Raw genomic sequence first — 24874 nt, 5'->3', positions numbered from 1 at the left:
TGTACCTTATGCAGAATATCAATCTGTCCCTGATGTTTTTCCTGGAGAGAAGTGACTTCTTTGCTGCCCTTGACACCAGGCCATCCTCCAAAAGTCATCGCTTCACTGTGTGTGCAAATGCACTCATACCTGCCTGCAGCCATTCCTGAGCAAGCTCTGTACTGGTGGTGCCCCGATCCCGCAGCTGAATCAACTTCAGGAGACGGTCCTGGCGCTTGCTGGACTTTCTTGGGCGCCGTGAAGCCTTCTTCACAATATTTGAACCGCTCTCCTTGAAGTTCTTGATGATCCGATAAATGGTTGATTTAGGTGCAATCTTACTGGCAGCAATATCCTTTCCTGTGAAGCCCTATTTGTGCAAAGTAATGTTGACAGCACGTGTTTCCTTGCAGGTAACCATCGTTGACAGAGGAAGAACAATAATTTCAAGCACCACCCTCCTTTTTAAGCTTCCAGTCTGTTATTCGAACTCAATCAGCATGACAGAGTGATCTCCAGCCTTGTCCTCGTCAACACTCACACCTGTGTTAACGAGAGAATCACTGACATGTCAGCTGGTCCTTTTGTGGCAGGGCTGAAATGCAGTGGAAATGTTTTTTGGGATTCAGTTCATTTGCATGGCAAAGAGGGACTTTGCAATTCATCTGATCACTCTTCATAACATTCTGGAGTATATGCAAATTGCCATCATACAAACTGAGGCAGCAGACTTCGAAAATGAATGTTTGTGTCATTCTCAAAACTTTTTGCCACGACTGTCGTGATGCTGCAGTGGTAGGGTATGTAGTGATGCTGCAGTGGTAGGGTATGTAGTGATGCTGCAGTGGTAGGGTATGTAGTGATGCTGCAGTGGTAGGGTATGTGTGTATGTGATGCTGCAGTGGTAGGGTATGTAGTGATGCTGCAGTGGTAGGGTGTGTAGTGATGCTGCAGTGGTAGGGTGTGTAGTGATGCTGCAGTGGTAGGGTGTGTAGTGATGCTGCAGTGGTAGGGTGTGTAGTGATGCTGCAGTGGTAGGGTGTGTAGTGATGCTGCAGTGGTAGGGTATGTAGTGATGCTGCAGTGGTAGGGTATGTAGTGATGCTGCAGTGGTAGGGTGTGTAGTGATGCTGCAGTGGTAGGGTGTGTAGTGATGCTGCAGTGGTAGGGTGTGTAGTGATGCTGCAGTGGTAGGGTGTGTAGTGATGCTGCAGTGGTAGGGTGTGTAGTGATGCTGCAGTGGTAGGGTATGTAGTGATGCTGCAGTGGTAGGGTATGTAGTGATGCTGCAGTGGTAGGGTATGTAGTGATGCTGCAGTGGTAGGGTATGTAGTGATGCTGCAGTGGTAGGGTATGTAGTGATGCTGCAGTGGTAGGGTATGTAGTGATGCTGCAGTGGTAGGGTATGTAGTGATGCTGCAGTGGTAGGGTATGTAGTGATGCTGCAGTGGTAGGGTATGTAGTGATGCTGCAGTGGTAGGGTATGTAGTGATGCTGCAGTGGTAGGGTATGTAGTGATGCTGCAGTGGTAGGGTATGTAGTGATGCTGCAGTGGTAGGGTATGTAGTGATGCTGCAGTGGTAGGGTATGTGTGTATGTAGTGATGCTGCAGTGGTAGGGTATGTAGTGATGCTGCAGTGGTAGGGTATGTGTGTATGTAGTGATGCTGCAGTGGTAGGGTATGTAGTGCTGCTGCAGTGGTAGGGTATGTAGTGATGCTGCAGTGGTAGGGTATGTGTGTATGTAGTGATGCTGCAGTGGTAGGGTATGTGTGTATGTAGTGATGCTGCAGTGGTAGGGTATGTAGTGATGCTGCAGTGGTAGGGTATGTAGTGATGCTGCAGTGGTGGGGTATGTAGTGATGCTGCAGTGGTGGGGTATGTAGTGATGCTGCAGTGGTGGGGTATGTAGTGATGCTGCAGTGGTGGGGTATGTAGTGATGCTGCAGTGGTGGGGTATGTAGTGATGCTGCAGTGGTGGGGTATGTAGTGATGCTGCAGTGGTGGGGTATGTAGTGATGCTGCAGTGGTGGGGTATGTAGTGATGCTGCAGTGGTGGGGTGTGTAGTGATGCTGCAGTGGTGGGGTGTGTAGTGATGCTGCAGTGGTGGGGTGTGTAGTGATGCTGCAGTGGTGGGGTGTGTAGTGATGCTGCAGTGGTGGGGTGTGTAGTGATGCTGCAGTGGTGGGGTGTGTAGTGATGCTGCAGTGGTGGGGTGTGTAGTGATGCTGCAGTGGTGGGGTGTGTAGTGATGCTGCAGTGGTGGGGTGTGTAGTGATGCTGCAGTGGTGGGGTGTGTAGTGATGCTGCAGTGGTGGGGTGTGTAGTGATGCTGCAGTGGTGGGGTGTGTAGTGATGCTGCAGTGGTGGGGTGTGTAGTGATGCTGCAGTGGTGGGGTGTGTAGTGATGCTGCAGTGGTGGGGTGTGTAGTGATGCTGCAGTGGTGGGGTGTGTAGTGATGCTGCAGTGGTGGGGTGTGTAGTGATGCTGCAGTGGTGGGGTGTGTAGTGATGCTGCAGTGGTGGGGTGTGTAGTGATGCTGCAGTGGTGGGGTGTGTAGTGATGCTGCAGTGGTGGGGTGTGTAGTGATGCTGCAGTGGTGGGGTGTGTAGTGATGCTGCAGTGGTGGGGTGTGTAGTGATGCTGCAGTGGTGGGGTGTGTAGTGATGCTGCAGTGGTGGGGTGTGTAGTGATGCTGCAGTGGTGGGGTGTGTAGTGATGCTGCAGTGGTGGGGTGTGTAGTGATGCTGCAGTGGTGGGGTGTGTAGTGATGCTGCAGTGGTGGGGTGTGTAGTGATGCATATTTGACTAACACTTTTCTTTTCTCTTTCCAGATAAATACAGACCTCCCAACACGTCCTTAGAGGTGAGTTACACGTCAAGGACTGTTTTGGTTTGTCAGATGAGGTTTTTACTGGTAGAGAATGAACCATGTTTCCATTGTTTTAAGGGTGCTTTAAAAACCAAGCTTGAATTTGTTCTACATCAAGGAGCCAATGAACAGTCATGTTTCTATGGTTTAATAACACTGAATAAAAACACTACGTTTGAGTTTAGGTGAATATACAGTCCCATGGAGTTGTTTGAGATATACCATGCTTCCAGAACTGGGCTTTGTATTTTTCTCTTAGGCTTCTGCAGTAGCGTAGGACTGTAGTGTATTATTCCATCGTATGCATTTCTCTAACATGTAGCCAGCTGAGACCTGTTTGTATCAAGGTCCCACTGGGGGAATATTTGTTTAAGTGTGTGTTTCATGGAACGGAAATCATCCCAAATACAGAGCCCAGTGCCCACCATGGAAACCGTGAGCAACCATTTGTACCGAGTTGGCGTGACAACTACGATACAATGCGAAGCCCAGCAGCATAGACGGCTTGGCTCTGAGATAAGGGGTTTCTCCCTTTATCGCTCTCCAGCTCCCAGACATTTGATTGTCACACTGAATTGGAAGACACTAGACAGAGACATTTTTTTTAAAGCTTTTTTCAGTCTTTTCATTGAATTGGAAAAAAGCTAAATCACTGAAGCGGAAATTGAATCTCAATGGAATTTAACACTGACAGGAGTTGAGGCTGTGGAAGTCTACACTGCACCTATGTCAATGTAAGACTTGTCTGTAAACAATTGTTGGAAAAATTACTTGTCATGGACAAAGTAGATGTCCTAACCGACTTGCCAAAACTATAGTTTGTTAACAAGAAATTTGTTGAGTGGTTGAAAAACGAGTTTTAATGACTCCAACCTAAGTGTATTGTAAACTTCCGACTTCAACTGTAAATAAAGTATTTCTGTTTTATTTTAAGGAGATGTGTGAAAATGTCTGAACTCTTTTTGCTTTGTCATAATGGGGTATTGTGTGTAGATTGGGGGGGATATAATGTAACAAAATGTTTGAAAAAGTCAAGGGGTCTGAATACTTTCCGAAAGACACTGTACCCGTCAAAAGTTTGGACACACCTACTCATTCCAGGGTTTTTCAATATTTGTACTATTTTCTAGATTGTAGAATAATAGTGACGACATCACAACTATGAAATAACTCATATGGAATCATGTAGTAACTAAAAAAGTGTTAAACAAATCAAAATATATTTAGGAATTCTCTCAACCAGCTTCATGAGGAATGCTTTTCCAACCGTCTTGAAGGAGTTCCCAGAACGATATTTTCTAGTAGTGCACTATATATGAGGCTCTTATCAAAAGTAGTGCACTATTTATGAGGCTCTTATCAAAAGTAGTGCACTATATATGAGGCTCTTATCAAAAGTAGTGCACTATTTATGAGGCTCTTATCAAAAGTAGTGCACTATATATGAGGCTCTTATCAAAAGTAGTGCACTATATATGAGGCTCTTATCAAAAGTAGTGCACTATTTATGAGGCTCTGGTCAAAAGTAGTGCACTATATATGAGGCTCTGGTCAAAAGTAGTGCACTATATATGAGGCTCTGGTCAAAAGTAGTGCACTATTTATGAGGCTCTGGTCAAAAGTAGTGCACTATTTATGAGGCTCTGGTCAAAAGTAGTGCACTATTTATGAGGCTCTGGTCAAAAGTAGTGCACTATATATGGGGCTCTGGTCAAAAGTAGTGCACTATATATGAGGCTCTGGTCAAAAGTAGTGCACTATATATGAGGCTCTGGTCAAAAGTAGTGCACTATATATGGGGCTCTGGTCAAAAGTAGTGCACTATATATGAGGCTCTGGTCAAAAGTAGTGCACTATGAGGCTCTGGTCAAAAGTAGTGCACTATATATGGGGCTCTGGTCAAAAGTAGTGCACTATTTTGTGAATATGGTGCCATTTGAGGAGCATCCTGTTAGGGGTTTCCCTCGCTGACGGACAGCTCTGATTGGTGCTGCTTGTCCGGCCATCTGTCTGTCCAGATTTGGGGGCTCCTTCCCTCTAGGGTGACTTAAGTAGGACCATATGGACTGAGGGGAACCATGGGGTCAGTCACTAACTCCAGGTCCCTATTGGCACCATGTCAGATTCAGCAGAAATGCACATTTTATAATACAATACATTTTATAGCAGTCTCCATGTTCTAGTGCCCCTCTGTCTTCCTCCTCCTGAATGGAAGTCATCCTCCCTGCAGTCCAGTATATTATGGGTGACTGTGTGTGAACGCTCTCGGTAGCCAATGTGAGCAAGACCTGCAAACGGGTCAACATTCACAAAGCCGCTGGGCCAGACGGATTACCAGGACGTGTACTCAAAGCATGCGAAGACCAACTGTCAAATGCTTTCACTGACATTTTAAACCTCTCTCTGACCGAGTCTGTAAAACCCACATCTTTCAAGCAGATGTTGGGGTAGGTTCCTTGTCAATCATAGTCTGATTGCTGATTTCACCAATAAGCCAATCTTCTTTAAGTAACTCAATTAAACCTTTATTAATGCAGACAGAAGTTGACAATGGAAACATAGCATGTATGTTTCAGAGTAAGTTCTGCAAAATAAAAAAGGTCCAAGTTGCTTTAATATGCTTGCAGTCAACCCCTAGTGATGTAACTGCCTACATCAACACCTTCTGCTCATGAGACCAAGCCCATGCATATACAGTCATACAAACTTGCAGGAGAAAATAGTGCTTTCTAAGGGCTCAGCGGTAATTTTCCAATCCCGTGTGGCGTACAGTGGTGTGTCTGACTTCTCTTATCTATTTACTGCAGGGGTCTGTGTCTATGAATCTCTTTTAGCCTTGAGGCGATTCCTCAGACACACTGTTTTGACTGCAATGGCTCACATCTGCTCAGACCGTTTCTTATAAGAGGCAGAGACTAGAAAAGAACTGTGGAACAGTATTAAACCTTATAGTGCATATATTGCTAATCTGTGGTCCAGGACCCTATAAATGTAGTGGGGGAGGGGTCTATTAGCCCTTCAAGACCCTCCCCTTCTATTAATACAACATAAGCATAATCAATTATTATAATGCATCAATCATTTTGTGCAGTCCCTATCATGACCCCCAAGGTGACCCCCATCACAGACCACCATAGTCTCTGTGCCCAAGGAAGCGAAGGTAACCTGCCTAAATGATTACCGCCCCGTGGCATTCACGTCGGTATCCATGAAGTGCTTTGAAAGGCTGGTCATGGCTCACATCAACAGCATCATGCCAGAAACCCTAGACCCACTCTAATTCGCATACCGCCCCAACAGATCCACAGATGACGCAATCTCAATCGCACTCCCCACCGCCCTTTCTCACCTGGACAAAAGGAACACCTATGTGAGAATGCTGTTCATTGACTACAGCTCAACTTTCAACACCATAGTGCCCTCAAAACTCATCACTAAGCTAAGGACCCTGGGACTAAACACCTCCCTCTGCAACTGGATCTTGGACTTCCTGGTGGGCTGTCCCCAGGTGGTAAGGGTAGGGAACAACACATCTGCCACACTGATCCTCAACACTGGGGCCCCTCAGGGGTGTGTACTTAGTCCCCTCCTGTATTCCCTGTTCACCCACGACTGCGTGGCCAAACACGACTCCAACACCATCATTAAGTTTGCTGACGACACAACAGTGGTAGGCCTGATCACCAACAACGATGAGACAGCCTATAGGGAGGAGGTCAGAGACCTGGCAGGTTGGTGCCAGGACAACAACCTCTCTCTCAATGTGATCAAGACTAAGGAGCTGATCGTGGACTACAGGAAAATGAGGGCCGAACAGGCCCTCATTAACATCGATGGGGCTGCAGTGGAGCGGGTCAAGAGTTTCAAGTTCCTTGGTGTCCACATCACCAACGAACTATCATGGTCCAAACATACCAAGACCATCGTGAAGAGGGCACGACAAAACCTTTTCCCCCCCAGGAGACTGAAAAGATTTGGCATAGGAACCCAGATCCTCAAAAGGTTCTACAGTTGCAGCATCGAGAGCATCCAGACCGGTTGCATCACTGCCTGGTATGGCAACTGCTCGGCATCTGACCGTAAGGCGCTACAGAGGGTAGTGCGAACGGCCCAGTACATCACTGGGGCCAAGCTTCCTGCCATCCAGGACATCTATAATAAGCGGTGTCAGAGGAAAGCCCATAAAACTCCGGTCCCCCAAGTTATAGACTGTTCTCTCTTCTACCGCACGGCAAGCGGTACCGGAGCGCCAAGTCTAGGACCAAAAGGCTCCTTAGCAGCTTCTACCTCCAAGCCATAAGACTGCTGAACAATTCATAAAATTGCCACCTGACAATTTACATTGCCCCTCCCTTTTGTACACTGCTGCTACTCGCTGTTTGTTACCTATGCGTAGTCACTTCGCCCCCACCTACATGTACAGATTACCTCAACTAGCATGTACCCCCGCACACTGACTCGGTACCGGTGCCCCCTGTATATAGCCTCGTTATTGTTATTCTTATTGTTACTTTTTATTATTACTTTTTATTTTAGTCTACTTGGTAAATATTTTCTTCTTCTTGAACTGCACTGTTGGTTAAGGGCTTGTAAGTAAACATTTCACGGTTAAGTCTACACTTGTTGTATTCGGCGCATGTGACAAAGTTTGATTTGATTTATTATTGTTTGTCGCTGCATTGGTCAGAGGCTGAACAGACCAGGTTGTGTGTGTGTGGAGTCATGAACTGATTTGCAGTGGTGGGGAAAGTACCCAATTTGTCAAACTTGAGTAAAAGTAAAGATACTTTAATAGAAAATGACTCAAGTGAAAGTCGCCCAGCAAAATACTACTTGAGTAAAAGTCAAAAATGATTTGTTACTAAATATACTTAAGTATCAAAAGTAAAGTATAAATAATTTCAAATTCTTTGTATTAAGCAAAGCAGATGGCACCACTTTAATGTTTTTAAAACATAGTCCAACACTCAGACATCATTTACACATAGTCAGGGGTACACTCCAACACTCAGACATCAGTTACACATAGTCAGGGGTACACTCCAACACTCAGACATCATTTACTGATAGTCAGGGGTACACTCCAACACTCAGACATCATTTACAGATAGTCAGGGGTACACTCCAACACTCAGACATCATTTACACATAGTCAGGGGCACACTCCAACACTCAGACATCATTTACACATAGTCAGGGGCACACTCCAACACTCAGACATCATTACTGATAGTCAGGGGTACACTCCAACACTCAGACATCATTTACACATAGTCAGGGGCACACTCCAACACTCAGACATCATTTACACATAGTCAGGGGCACACTCCAACACTCAGACATCATTTACACATAGTCAGGGGTACACTCCAACACTCAGACATCATTTACACATAGTCAGGGGCACACTCCAACACTCAGACATCATTACTGATAGTCAGGGGTACACTCCAACACTCAGACATCATTTACACATAGTCAGGGGCACACTCCAACACTCAGACATCATTTACACATAGTCAGGGGCACACTCCAACACTCAGACATCATTTACAGATAGTCAGGGGTACACTCCAACACTCAGACATCATTTACAGATAGTCAGGGGCACACTCCAACACTCAGACATCATTTACAGATAGTCAGGGGTACACTCCAACACTCAGACATCATTTACAGATAGTCAGGGGTACACTCCAACACTCAGACATCATTACTGATAGTCAGGGGCACACTCCAACACTCAGACATCAGTTACAGATAGTCAGGGGAACACTCCAACACTCAGACATCAGTTACAGATAGTCAGGGGAACACTCCAACACTCAGACATCATTACTGATAGTCAGGGGCACACTCCAACACTCAGACATCATTTACAGATAGTCAGGGGCACACTCCAACACTCAGACATCATTTACAGATAGTCAGGGGCACACTCCAACACTCAGACATCATTTACAGATAGTCAGGGGCACACTCCAACACTCAGACATCATTTACAGATAGTCAGGGGAACACTCCAACACTCAGACATCAGTTACAGATAGTCAGGGGTACACTCCAACACTCAGACATCATTTTACAAACAAAGCATTTGTGTTTAGTGAGTCCGCTAGATCAGAGGCAGTAGGGATAACCAGGGATGTAATCTTTAAAAAATATATATATTTGTATTTATTTATAAAAAAAAATAAAAAAAAATGACCCCTTTTTTCTCCCCAATTTTGTGGTATCCAATTGATAGTAGTTACAGTCTTATCGCTGCAACTCCCGTACGGACTCGGGAGAGGCGAAGGTCAAGAGCCATGCGTCCTCTGAAACGCAACCCAACCAAACCGCACTGCTCCTTGACACAACGCACATCCAACCCGGAAGCCAGCCGCACCAATGAGTCGGAGTAAACACCGTACACCGCACCATTCCCTCATTAAAATGCAAATCAATTTATAACATTTTTGACAATGTTGGATTTGTTGAACTTTCAAAGTCCTTGAATTTTTTTTCACCTTGACTGACCTTAAAGTAATGATGGACTGTAATTTCTCTTTTCTTATTTGAGCTGTTCTTGCCGTAATATGGACTTAGCCCTATTTGGTAAAAGACCATCTTCTGTATACCACCCCTACCTTGTCACAACACAACTGATTGGTTCTAAAGCATTAAGAACTAAATATATTTCACAAATTACCTTTTAACAAGGCACACCTGTTAATGGAAATGCATTCCAGGTGACTACCTCATGAAGCTGGTTGAGAGAATGCCAAGAGCGTGCAAAGCTGTCGTGAAGGCAAAGGGATGCTACTTTGAATAATCTCTTTTTGGTTACTACAGGATTCCATATGTGTTATTTAATAGTTTTGATGTCTTCACTATTATTCTACAATGCAGAAAGTAGTAAAAATAAAGAAAAACCTTGGAATGAGTAGGTGTGTCCATACTTTTGACTGGTACTGTACGTATCGTGTCTGAGCCGTTAAATTGCGACTCCACTTTCTCTGTACCGACGTTTTGCCTGTTAAGGAGAGATTAACTACACTGTTTGTAGTCGGCCCTATTCCCAGTCACCTTGCCATGGTTAAATGCGGTGGTTCGCGCTTTCAGTTTTGCGCGAATGCTGCCATCTCGCCACAGTTTCTGGTTTGCATAGGTTTTTAATAGTCAGTGGGAACAACATCCCCTATACAGTTCCTGATGAACTCAGTCACTTTGTCCGTGTAAATGTCGATGTTATTCTCTGAGGCTACCCAGAACATATCCTAGTCCGCGTGATCAAAACAATCTTAAAGAATCGATTCCGTTTGGTCAGACCAGTGTTAAATGGACCTTAACACAGGTACTTCCTGTTTGAGTTTCTGCCTATAGGAAGGTAGGAGCAAAATGGAGTTTTGATGTGTTTCACCCGGGCGTTGACATCGACTAGAGGGATGAAAGCCTATATACTGAGGCCAATCGCCTGTTTCAAAATCAATCTAATGTATTTTATAAAGCCAGTTTATTATATCACCTTTAGTTCACAAGTGAAATCTTATTGAGAATGACGTGTCAGTTAGGTCATGACTCATGTGAAAGAAAGATTCCGCTGACACACAGCTCAGTCAACACCTCTCCCTCCTTCAGACAGACTGGTGCTCTACCCAGCCAGATGAGACGTCTCCCTGGCAGCTACTGGGCCCTAGCCAGCCTCACCCTCTCCCAGCCTCACCCTGTCTCACCCTCTCCCAGCCTCACCCTGTCCCACCCTCACCCTGTCCCAGCCTCACCCTCTCCCAGCCTCACCCTGCAGGGCTCAGTTTGGGCACCTCACTTCCACACTACACCACCTCAACCAGAGATAATGACCCACACTACACCACCTCAGAACCAGAGATCATGACCCACACTACACCACCTCAGAACCAGAGATCATGACCCATATTACACCACCTCAGAACCAGAGATAATGACCCACACCACCCCACCTCAGAACCAGAGATAATGACCCTCAGAACCAGAGATAATGACCGTACTCCCAGTGGAGGCTGGTGTAACTTTAGATGGGAGGACTGTCTCATTGTAATAGCTGGAATGGAATGAATTCTCCTGATTTCTCCAGCCTCTAAGGGTATGTCAGCTGACTAACCTGTTCATCTATGACCTTTAACACTGATCTGGACTGACTGGGGTTAACCTTTGTGTTTGTTAGATAAGTGTTAGACCTACCTCTATTGTATTGTACTGTGTGGCTAAATATAGAGCTGTGCTGTGCCCTTGTCTGTCCCAACGCTCACCTGCTGTTAGCCAGCTGTCTGTCTGTGGACATAGCAGCATAGCTGATTGTAGATGTCCTTTGTGATGTAATGCTCAAAGCCAATGTTTCCATGTTCAGTGCTGCATGACTGCAATCGGCCTTAGAGATATTACTGTCTATCTCTGTGGTATCACCCACAACCACTTTCAGGTCCACAATTGTATTAGCCGTAATTGATGCCTCATGAAGTTCGTGCAGGTTATGCCAGGTTCCTGGGCCTGTGCCCTTTAGATCATAATGAATAAGAAGGAAGACCTGATCCTAGACCAGCACTCCTACTCTTTGTGAATAAAGGGTCCTGATCATTTATTTATTTATTTCACCTTTATTTAACCAGGTAGACCAGTTGAGAACAAGTTCTCATTTACAACTGTGATCTGGTCAAGATAAAGCAAAGCAGTGCGACACAAACAACAACACAGAGTTACATATGGAATAAACAAACATACAGTCAATAACACAATAGAAAAGTCTATATACAGTGTGTACAAATGGCGTGAGGAGGTAAGGCAATAAATAGGCCATAGTAGCAAAGTAATTGCAATTTAGCAGATTAACACTGGAGTGATAGATGAGCAGATGATGAGCAGATGATGATGTGCAAGTAGTGATACTGGTGTGCAAAAGAGCAGCAAAGTAAATAAAAACAATATGGGGATGAGGTAGGTAGATTGGGTGGGCTATTTACAGATGGGCTATGTACAGCTGCAGCGATCGGTTAGCTGCTCAGATAGCTGATGTTTAAAGTTAGTGAGGCAAATATAAGTCTCCAGTTTCAGCAAATTTTGCAATTCATTCCAGTCACTGGCAGCAGAGAACTGGAAGGAAAGGCGGCCAAAGGAGGTGTTGGCTTTGGGGATGACCAGTGAGATATACCTGCTGGAGCGCGTGCTATGGGTGGGTGTTGTTATCGTGACCAGTGAGCTGAGATAAGGCGGAGCTTTACCTAGCAGAGACTTATAGATGACCTGGAGCCAGTGGGTCTGGCGACGAATATGTAGCGGGGGCCAGCCGACTAGAGCATACAGGTCGCAGTGGTGGGTAGTATATGGGGCTTTGGTAACAAAACGGATGGCACTGTGATAGACTGCATCCAATTTGCTGAGTAGAGTGTTGGAGGCTATTTTGTAAATGACATCGCCGAAGTCGAGGATCTGTAGGATAGTCAGTTTTACGAGGGTATGTTTGGCGGCGTGAGTGAAGGAGGCTTTGTTGCGGAATAGAATGCCGATTCTAGATATGATTTTGGATTGGAGATGTTTGATATGAGTCTGGAAGGAGAGTTTACAGTCTAGCCAGACACCTAGGTATTAGTAGTTGTCCACATATTCTAGGTCAGAACCGTCCAGAGTAGTGATGTTAGTTGGGCGGGCGGGGCAGCGAACGTTTGAAAAGCATGCATTTGGTTTTACTAGCGTTTAAGAGCAGTTGGAGGCCACAGAAGGAGTGTTGTATGGCATTGAAGCTCGTTTGGAGGATAGTTAACAGTGTCCAAAGAAGGGCCAGATGTATACAGAATGGTGTCGTCTGTGTAGAGGTGGATCAGAAAATCACCCGCAGCAAGAGCGACATCGTTGATATATACAGAGAAAAGAGTCGGCCCGAGAATTGAACCCTGTGGTACCCCCAGAGACGCTGCCAGAGGTCCGGACAACAGGCCCTCCGATTTGACACACTGAACTCTATCTGATACACTGTGTTTGTCTGGACTTGTCTTCATATGGTGTCATTGGGGAATCGTAATGCTAGTAGGAGTTGGTAGCGGTCCGTAAGAGTTGGTTAGTGTCTACTGGCTCCGTATGTGGGTCAATAACGGCCTGTTGTTATTTTGTCCTGTAGGTGATTGAATCTCTGGGAATCATGATCTACAAGGCGTTGGACTACAGTCTGAAGGAGAGCGAGGAGAGAGAGCTCAGTCCGCCTCTGGAGCAACTCATCGACATGATGACCAACATGGCAGAGAAGGAGAGGGACAGAGACCCCTGCCCTGATGAAGGTTACGAGGCCACTGAGGAGGAGGAAGACGAGGAAGACCCAAACACTGTCTGTAATGTAAAAGGATTCAGAGACATCATCACGGTATGTCCTATCTCACTGTATCAACTATAGTTACCTGTAACAGTACTAGTCTCACTGTCAACTATAGTTACCTGTAACAGTACTAGTCTGACTGTATCAACTATAGTTACCTGTAACAGTACTAGTCTCACTGTCCACTATAGTTACCTGTACTAGTCTGACTGTATCCACTATAGTTACCTGTAACAGTACTAGTCTCACTGTATCAACTATAGTTACCTGTAACAGTACTAGTCTGACTGTATCAACTATAGTTACCTGTAACAGTACTAGTCTGACTGTATCAACTATAGTTACCTGTAACAGTACTAGTCTGACTGTATCAACTATAGTTACCTGTAACAGTACTAGTCTCACTGTATCAACTATAGTTACCTGTAACAGTACTAGTCTCACTGTATCAACTATAGTTACCTGTAACAGTACTAGTCTGACTGTATCAACTATAGTTACCTGTAACAGTACTAGTCTGACTGTATCAACTATAGTTACCTGTAACAGTACTAGTCTGACTGTATCAACTATAGTTACCTGTAACAGTACTAGTCTCACTGTATCAACTATAGTTACCTGTAACAGTACTAGTCTGACTGTATCAACTATAGTTACCTGTAACAGTACTAGTCTCACTGTATCAACTATAGTTACCTGTAACAGTACTAGTCTCACTGTATCAACTATAGTTACCTGTAACAGTACTAGTCTCACTGTATCAACTATAGTTACCTGTAACAGTACTAGTCTCACTGTATCAACTATAGTTACCTGTAACAGTACTAGTCTCACTGTATCCACTATAGTTACCTGTAACAGTACTAGTCTGACTGTATCCACTATAGTTACCTGTAACAGTACTAGTCTCACTGTATCAACTATAGTTACCTGTAACAGTACTAGTCTCACTGTATCAACTATAGTTACCTGTAACAGTACTAGTCTGACTGTATCAACTATAGTTACCTGTAACAGTACTAGTCTGACTGTATCAACTATAGTTACCTGTAACAGTACTAGTCTGACTGTATCAACTATAGTTACCTGTAACAGTACTAGTCTCACTGTATCAACTATAGTTACCTGTAACAGTACTCGTCTGACTGTCAACTATAGTTACCTGTAACAGTACTAGTCTGACTGTATCAACTATAGTTACCTGTAACAGTACTAGTCTCACTGTATCAACTATAGTTACCTGTAACAGTACTAGTCTCACTGTATCAACTATAGTTACCTGTAACAGTACTAGTCTGACTGTATCCACTATAGTTACCTGTAACAGTACTAGTCTGACTGTATCAACTATAGTTACCTGTAACAGTACTAGTCTCACTGTATCCACTATAGTTACCTGTAACAGTACTAGTCTGACTGTATCCACTATAGTTACCTGTAACAGTACTAGTCTGACTGTATCCACTATAGTTACCTGTAACAGTACTAGTCTGACTGTATCAACTATAGTTACCTGTAACAGTACTAGTCTCACTGTATCAACTATAGTTACCTGTAACAGTACTCGTCTGACTGTCAACTATAGTTACCTGTAACAGTACTAGTCTGACTGTATCAACTATAGTTACCTGTAACAGTACTAGTCTCACTGTATCAACTATAGTTACCTGTAACAGTACTAGTCTCACTGTATCAACTATAGTTACCTGTAACAGTACTAGTCTGACTGTATCCACTATAGTTACCTGTAACAGTACTAGTCTGACTGTATCAACTATAGTTACCTGTAACAGTACTAGTCTCACTGTATCCACTATAGTTACCTGTAACAGTACTAGTCTGACTGTATCCACTATAGTTACCTGTAACAGTACTAGTCTGACTGTATCCACTATAGTTACCTGTAACAGTACTAGTCTGACTGTATCAACTATAGTTACCTGTAACAGTACTAGTCTCACTGTATCAACTATAGTTACCTGTAACAGTACTAGTCTCACTGTATCAACTATAGTTACCTGTAACAGTACTAGTCTGACTGTATCAACTATAGTTACCTGTAACAGTACTAGTCTGACTGTATCAACTATAGTTACCTGTAACAGTACTAGTCTGACTGTATCAACTATAGTTACCTGTAACAGTACTAGTCTGACTGTATCAACTATAGTTACCTGTAACAGTACTAGTCTGACTGTATCAACTATAGTTACCTGTAACAGTACTAGTCTGACTGTATCAACTATAGTTACCTGTAACAGTACTAGTCTGACTGTATCAACTATAGTTACCTGTAACAGTACTAGTCTGACTGTATCAACTATAGTTACCTGTAACAGTACTAGTCTGACTGTATCAACTATAGTTACCTGTAACAGTACTAGTCTGACTGTATCCACTATAGTTACCTGTAACAGTACTAGTCTGACTGTATCCACTATAGTTACCTGTAACAGTACTAGTCTCACTGTATCCACTATAGTTACCTGTAACAGTACTAGTCTGACTGTATCAACTATAGTTACCTGTAACAGTACTAGTCTGACTGTATCAACTATAGTTACCTGTAACAGTACTAGTCTGACTGTATCAACTATAGTTACCTGTAACAGTACTAGTCTGACTGTATCAACTATAGTTACCTGTAACAGTACTAGTCTGACTGTATCAACTATAGTTACCTGTAACAGTACTAGTCTGACTGTATCAACTATAGTTACCTGTAACAGTACTAGTCTGACTGTATCAACTATAGTTACCTGTAACAGTACTAGTCTCACTGTATCAACTATAGTTACCTGTAACAGTACTAGTCTCACTGTATCAACTATAGTTACCTGTAACAGTACTAGTCTGACTGTATCAACTATAGTTACCTGTAACAGTACTAGTCTGACTGTATCAACTATAGTTACCTGTAACAGTACTAGTCTGACTGTATCAACTATAGTTACCTGTAACAGTACTAGTCTGACTGTATCAACTATAGTTACCTGTAACAGTACTAGTCTGACTGTATCAACTATAGTTACCTGTAACAGTACTAGTCTGACTGTATCAACTATAGTTACCTGTAACAGTACTAGTCTGACTGTATCAACTATAGTTACCTGTAACAGTACTAGTCTGACTGTATCAACTATAGTTACCTGTAACAGTACTAGTCTCACTGTATCAACTATAGTTACCTGTAACAGTACTAGTCTCACTGTATCAACTATAGTTACCTGTAACAGTACTAGTCTCACTGTATCAACTATAGTTACCTGTAACAGTACTAGTCTCACTGTATCCACTATAGTTACCTGTAACAGTACTAGTCTCACTGTATCCACTATAGTTACCTGTAACAGTACTAGTCTCACTGTATCCACTATAGTTACCTGTAACAGTACTAGTCTCACTGTATCCACTATAGTTACCTGTAACAGTACTAGTCTCACTGTATCCACTATAGTTACCTGTAACAGTACTAGTCTGACTGTATCCACTATAGTTACCTGTAACAGTACTAGTCTGACTGTATCCACTATAGTTACCTGTAACAGTACTAGTCTGACTGTATCAACTATAGTTACCTGTAACAGTACTAGTCTGACTGTATCAACTATAGTTACCTGTAACAGTACTAGTCTCACTATCAACTATAGTTACCTGTAACAGTACTAGTCTCACTATCAACTATAGTTACCTGTAACAGTACTAGTCTCACTATCAACTATAGTTACCTGTAACAGTACTAGTCTGACTGTATCAACTATAGTTACCTGTAACAGTACTAGTCTGACTGTATCAACTATAGTTACCTGTAACAGTACTAGTCTGACTGTATCAACTATAGTTACCTGTAACAGTACTAGTCTGACTGTATCAACTATAGTTACCTGTAACAGTACTAGTCTGACTGTATCAACTATAGTTACCTGTAACAGTACTAGTCTCACTGTATCAACTATAGTTACCTGTAACAGTACTAGTCTCACTGTATCAACTATAGTTACCTGTAACAGTACTAGTCTCACTGTATCAACTATAGTTACCTGTAACAGTACTAGTCTGACTGTATCAACTATAGTTACCTGTAACAGTACTAGTCTGACTGTATCAACTATAGTTACCTGTAACAGTACTAGTCTGACTGTATCAACTATAGTTACCTGTAACAGTACTAGTCTGACTGTATCAACTATAGTTACCTGTAACAGTACTAGTCTGACTGTATCAACTATAGTTACCTGTAACAGTACTAGTCTCACTGTATCAACTATAGTTACCTGTAACAGTACTAGTCTCACTGTATCAACTATAGTTACCTGTAACAGTACTAGTCTCACTGTATCCACTATAGTTACCTGTAACAGTACTAGTCTCACTGTATCCACTATAGTTACCTGTAACAGTACTAGTCTGACTGTATCCACTATAGTTACCTGTAACAGTACTAGTCTGACTGTATCCACTATAGTTACCTGTAACAGTACTAGTCTCACTGTATCCACTATAGTTACCTGTAACAGTACTAGTCTCACTGTATCAACTATAGTTACCTGTAACAGTACTAGTCTCACTGTATCAACTATAGTTACCTGTAACAGTACTAGTCTGACTGTATCAACTATAGTTACCTGTAACAGTACTAGTCTGACTGTATCAACTATAGTTACCTGTAACAGTACTAGTCTGACTGTATCAACTATAGTTACCTGTAACAGTACTAGTCTGACTGTATCAACTATAGTTACCTGTAACAGTACTAGTCTGACTGTATCAACTATAGTTACCTGTAACAGTACTAGTCTCACTGTATCAACTATAGTTACCTGTAACAGTACTAGTCTCACTGTATCAACTATAGTTACCTGTAACAGTACTAGTCTCACTGTATCAACTATAGTTACCTGTAACAGTACTAGTCTGACTGTATCAACTATAGTTACCTGTAACAGTACTAGTCTGACTGTATCAACTATAGTTACCTGTAACAGTACTAGTCTGACTGTATCAACTATAGTTACCTGTAACAGTACTAGTCTGACTGTATCAACTATAGTTACCTGTAACAGTACTAGTCTGACTGTATCAACTATAGTTACCTGTAACAGTACTAGTCTGACTGTATCCACTATAGTTACCTGTAACAGTACTAGTCTCACTGTATCCACTATAGTTACCTGTAACAGTACTAGTCTCACTGTATCCACTATAGTTACCTGTAACAGTACTAGTCTGACTGTATCCACTATAGTTACCTGTAACAGTACTAGTCTGACTGTATCCACTATAGTTACCTGTAACAGTACTAGTCTCACTGTATCCACTATAGTTACCTGTAACAGTACTAGTCTCACTGTATCCACTATAGTTACCTGTAACAGTACTAGTCTGACTGTATCCACTATAGTTACCTGTAACAGTACTAGTCTGACTGTATCCACTATAGTTACCTGTAACAGTACTAGTCTCACTGTATCAACTATAGTTACCTGTAACAGTACTAGTCTCACTGTATCCACTATAGTTACCTGTAACAGTACTAGTCTCACTGTATCAACTATAGTTACCTGTAACAGTACTAGTCTGACTGTATCAACTATAGTTACCTGTAACAGTACTAGTCTGACTGTATCAACTATAGTTACCTGTAACAGTACTAGTCTGACTGTATCAACTATAGTTACCTGTAACAGTACTAGTCTGACTGTATCAACTATAGTTACCTGTAACAGTACTAGTCTGACTGTATCAACTATAGTTACCTGTAACAGTACTAGTCTGACTGTATCAACTATAGTTACCTGTAACAGTACTAGTCTGACTGTATCAACTATAGTTACCTGTAACAGTACTAGTCTGACTGTATCAACTATAGTTACCTGTAACAGTACTAGTCTGACTGTATCAACTATAGTTACCTGTAACAGTACTAGTCTGACTGTATCAACTATAGTTACCTGTAACAGTACTAGTCTGACTGTATCAACTATAGTTACCTGTAACAGTACTAGTCTGACTGTATCAACTATAGTTACCTGTAACAGTACTAGTCTGACTGTATCAACTATAGTTACCTGTAACAGTACTAGTCTGACTGTATCAACTATAGTTACCTGTAACAGTACTAGTCTCACTGTATCAACTATAGTTACCTGTAACAGTACTAGTCTCACTGTATCAACTATAGTTACCTGTAACAGTACTAGTCTCACTGTATCAACTATAGTTACCTGTAACAGTACTAGTCTCACTGTATCAACTATAGTTACCTGTAACAGTACTAGTCTGACTGTATCAACTATAGTTACCTGTAACAGTACTAGTCTGACTGTATCAACTATAGTTACCTGTAACAGTACTAGTCTGACTGTATCAACTATAGTTACCTGTAACAGTACTAGTCTGACTGTATCAACTATAGTTACCTGTAACAGTACTAGTCTGACTGTATCAACTATAGTTACCTGTAACAGTACTAGTCTGACTGTATCAACTATAGTTACCTGTAACAGTACTAGTCTGACTGTATCAACTATAGTTACCTGTAACAGTACTAGTCTGACTGTATCAACTATAGTTACCTGTAACAGTACTAGTCTCACTGTATCCACTATAGTTACCTGTAACAGTACTAGTCTCACTGTATCCACTATAGTTACCTGTAACAGTACTAGTCTCACTGTATCCACTATAGTTACCTGTAACAGTACTAGTCTCACTGTATCCACTATAGTTACCTGTAACAGTACTAGTCTGACTGTATCCACTATAGTTACCTGTAACAGTACTAGTCTGACTGTATCCACTATAGTTACCTGTAACAGTACTAGTCTGACTGTATCCACTATAGTTACCTGTAACAGTACTAGTCTGACTGTATCCACTATAGTTACCTGTAACAGTACTAGTCTGACTGTATCCACTATAGTTACCTGTAACAGTACTAGTCTGACTGTATCAACTATAGTTACCTGTAACAGTACTAGTCTGACTGTATCAACTATAGTTACCTGTAACAGTACTAGTCTCACTATCAACTATAGTTACCTGTAACAGTACTAGTCTCACTATCAACTATAGTTACCTGTAACAGTACTAGTCTGACTGTATCAACTATAGTTACCTGTAACAGTACTAGTCTGACTGTATCAACTATAGTTACCTGTAACAGTACTAGTCTGACTGTATCAACTATAGTTACCTGTAACAGTACTAGTCTGACTGTATCAACTATAGTTACCTGTAACAGTACTAGTCTGACTGTATCAACTATAGTTACCTGTAACAGTACTAGTCTGACTGTATCAACTATAGTTACCTGTAACAGTACTAGTCTGACTGTATCAACTATAGTTACCTGTAACAGTACTAGTCTGACTGTATCAACTATAGTTACCTGTAACAGTACTAGTCTGACTGTATCAACTATAGTTACCTGTAACAGTACTAGTCTGACTGTATCAACTATAGTTACCTGTAACAGTACTAGTCTGACTGTATCAACTATAGTTACCTGTAACAGTACTAGTCTCACTGTATCCACTATAGTTACCTGTAACAGTACTAGTCTCACTGTATCCACTATAGTTACCTGTAACGGTACGACGCGGTGACGCGTTAGAACGGTACGACGCGGTGACCCGTTAGAGCGGTACGACGCGGTGACGCGTTGGAACGGTACGACGCGGTGACGCGTTGGAGCGGTACGACGCGCTGACGCGTTAGAACGGTACGACGCGGTGACGCGTTAGAGCGGTACGACGCGCTGACACGTTAGAACGGTACGACGCGCTGACACGTTGGAGCGGTACGACGCGGTGACACGTTAGAACGGTACGACGCGGTGACACGTTAGAGCGGTTCGACGCGGTGAGACGTTAGAACGGTACGACGCGGTGACACGTTGGAACGGTACGACACGTTAGAGCGGTACGACGCGGTGACACGTTAGAACGGTACGACACGTTAGAGCAGTACGACGCGGTGAGACGTTGGAGCGGTACGACGCGGTGACACGTTGGAGCGGTACGACGCGGTGACACGTTGGAGCGGTACGACGCGGTGAGACGTTGGACCGGTACGACGCGGTGACACGTTAGAACGGTACGACGCGGTGACACGTTAGAGCGGTACGACGCGGTGACACGTTGGAGCGGTACGACGCGGTGACACGTTAGAGCGGTACGACGCGGTGACACGTTAGAGCGGTACGACGCGGTGACACGTTAGAGCGGTACGACGCCGTGACACGTTAGAGCGGTACGACGCGGTGACACGTTAGAGCGGTACGACGCGGTGACACGTTAGAGCGGTACGACGCGGTGACACGTTAGAGCGGTACGACGCGGTGACACGTTGGAACGGTACGACACGTTAGAGCGGTACGACGCGGTGACACGTTAGAGCGGTACGACGCGGTGACACGTTGGAACGGTACGACACGTTAGAGCGGTACGACGCGGTGACACGTTAGAACGGTACGACACGTTAGAGCGGTACGACGCGGTGACACGTTAGAGCGGTACGACGCGGTGACACGTTGGAGCGGTACGACGCGGTGACACGTTGGAGCGGTACGACGCGGTGACACGTTGGACCGGTACGACGCGGTGACACGTTAGAGCGGTACGACGCGGTGACACGTTAGAGCGGTACGACGCGGTGACACGTTGGAGCGGTACGACGCGGTGACACGTTGGAGCGGTACGACGCGGTGACACGTTAGAGCGGTACGACGCGGTGACACGTTAGAGCGGTACGACGCGGTGACACGTTAGAGCGGTACGACGCGGTGACACGTTAGAGCGGTACGACGCGGTGACACGTTAGAGCGGTACGACGCGGTGACACGTTAGAGCGGTACGACGCGGTGACACGTTAGAGCGGTACGACGCGGTGACACGTTAGAGCGGTACGACGCGGTGACACGTTAGAGCGGTACGACGCGGTGACACGTTAGAGCGGTACGACGCGGTGACACGTTAGAACGGTACGACGCGGTGACACGTTAGTATCCTATGAGCCATGGTCAACAGTAGTGCACTATAAAGGGATTAGGGTGCCATTGGCATAATAAGTCAAGGAGTTCTGTAGGTACTGATAGGTTCTAAATGAACCTATTAAAACTCAGACGCTTAATCAAGCTCAAACCAAGTTTATTCACCCATTGGGTCAATGCAGCTGCATCAGACAAAATACATAGACAAGCACTGATATGTAACTCTTTCTCCTATGCTGAGTCTCCTCCTACACATCTGAACAGCCAATACATCTCTGTTGCTAGACAGAACCTTAGTGATATCTGTTCTTCCTCACTTCATCAGACCTGACCTCTGCCCCAAAGTGCTCACTCCTCCCCAACTCACGGCTGTCATGGTGACTGGTACCAGACTCTCTTCTCCTCCCATAGGATCCCTGATGGCAATAACAATAACATATGCAGAATGTAAACATTATACATTCCCCTCTCCCTCAGTGACATAAGTACATTTCATATTTTCAGAACCCAACAGAAGACACATCACTTCAACCAGATGCAGATAATAAAATGAGTGGAAAATGTCGATACACACCTCTTGTTTAACAGGTTGTTGTTTGACTCATGTGAACAATGGATTCACCAGAGCTTAGTGTCTGTCTGTCTCTCTGACGAGTACATTAATAAACAATGGCATCATATTCCCTATATAGTGCACTACTGTTGACCAGGGCCCATAGGGCTGTAGTGCACTACTGTTGAGCAGGTCCCATAGGGCTGTAGTGCACTACTGTTGACCAGGGCCCATAGGGCTGTAGTGCACTACTGTTGAGCAGGGCTCATAGGGCTGTAGTGCACTACTGTTGACCAGGGCCCATAGGAAATAGGATGGTATTTGGGATGCAGTCATTAGCAGAGCTTTCCCCACAGACCAGACTACCGGAGACCTCCAGTCATTAGCAGAGCTTTCCCCACAGACCAGACTACCGGAGACCTCCAGTCATTAGCAGAGCTTTCCCCACAGACCAGACTACCGGAGACCTCCAGTCATTAGCAGAGCTTTCCCCACAGACCAGACTACCGGAGACCTCCAGTCATTAGCAGAGCTTTCCCCACAGACCAGACTACCGGAGACCTCCAGTCATTAGCAGAGCTTTCCCCACAGACCAGACTACCGGAGACCTCCAGTCATTAGCAGAGCTTTCCCCACAGACCAGACTACCGGAGACCTCCAGTCATTAGCAGAGCTTTCCCCACAGACCAGACTACCGGAGACCTCCAGTCATTAGCAGAGCTTTCCCCACAGACCAGACTACCGGAGACCTCCAGTCATTAGCAGAGCTTTCCCCACAGACCAGACTACCGGAGACCTCCAGTCATTAGCAGAGCTTTCCCCACAGACCAGACTACCGGAGACCTCCAGTCATTAGCAGAGCTTTCCCCACAGACCAGACTACCGGAGACCTCCAGTCATTAGCAGAGCTTTCCCCACAGACCAGACTACCGGAGACCTCCAGTCATTAGCAGAGCTTTCCCCACAGACCAGACTACCGGAGACCTCCAGTCATTAGCAGAGCTTTCCCCACAGACCAGACTACCGGAGACCTCCAGTCATTAGCAGAGCTTTCCCCACAGACCAGACTACCGGAGACCTCCAGTCATTAGCAGAGCTTTCCCCACAGACCAGACTACCGGAGACCTCCAGTCATTAGCAGAGCTTTCCCCACAGACCAGACTACCGGAGACCTCCAGTCATTAGCAGAGCTTTCCCCACAGACCAGACTACCGGAGACCTCCAGTCACATCTGAAATCGATGCAGCAGCACAGCTGTATTAGATACGTCTGCATTCCTCATGAACTCTCCTTCCTTCCCAGACTAAGGGGTTGATAGGGTAGCTAGTCAGCAGCATCCTAAATGACACCCTATTCCCCATGGGCTCTGGTCAATAGCAGTGCACTACAGCCCTATGGGCCCTGGTCAATAGTAGTGTACTACAGCCCTATGGGCCCTGGTCAATAGTAGTGTACTACATGGGGAATAGGGTGCCATTTGGGATGCTGACTAGGGTGAATCTAACTGACGTTAACAGAAGCCCCCACAGGGACATCTCAAACTGCTCAATGCTCTCGTCTGAGCTAAGAAAACACCAGCTGTCTTTTCCACACACTCAGACCTTTAGACAGGTTGACTTTCACAAGGCCTCAGACGGATTACCAGGACGTGTAGTCAGAGCATGCGCAGACCAACTGTCAAGTGTCTTCACTGACATTTTCAACCTCTCCCTGACCCAGTCTGTAATACCTACATATTTCAAGCAGACCACCATAGACCCTGTGCCCAAGAACGCCAAGGTAACCTGTCTAAATTACTATCGCCCTGCAGCACTTACATCTGTAGACATGAAGTGCTTTGAGAGGCTGGTCATGGCTCACATCAACACCATCAGAGGGTAGTGCATCCGACCCAGTACATCACTGGGGTCGAACTGCCTGCCATCCAGGACCTCTATACCAGGCGGTGTCGGAGGAAGGCCCAAAAATTGTCAGACTCCAGTCACCCAAGCGATAGACTGTTCTCTCAGCTCATTCTTAAATGTTTAGAACCACCAAGACTGGAAGGTTCTCGCATCTCCACAGAGGAACTCTGGAGCTCTGTCAGAGTGGCCTCCATCCTTAATTAGAATAAGTTTAGAACCACCAAGACCCTTCCTAGAGTTGGCCGTCCAGCC

General features: G+C 44.2%; 1 protein-coding gene across 1 annotated transcript in view; it reads left to right on the top strand.

Moving 5' to 3' along the window:
- The window catches only part of LOC120041965 (protein spire homolog 1-like), a gene marked incomplete at its 3' end in the record, with an annotated part of 80361 nt that overhangs the window by 14985 nt on the left and 40502 nt on the right, over nt 1–24874 (top strand). The window contains exons 2-3 of the mRNA XM_038986840.1: nt 2815–2846; nt 12982–13221. Coding sequence (XP_038842768.1) covers nt 2815–2846; nt 12982–13221 — 272 coding nt within the window. The remainder of the gene's footprint in view (nt 1–2814; nt 2847–12981; nt 13222–24874) is intronic.

The sequence above is a fragment of the Salvelinus namaycush genome, unplaced genomic scaffold (genome assembly GCF_016432855.1).
Source record: "Salvelinus namaycush isolate Seneca unplaced genomic scaffold, SaNama_1.0 Scaffold594, whole genome shotgun sequence".
NCBI classification, from domain to species: Eukaryota; Metazoa; Chordata; class Actinopteri; order Salmoniformes; family Salmonidae; genus Salvelinus; species Salvelinus namaycush.
This window is presented reverse-complemented; position numbering and strand designations above follow the sequence as displayed.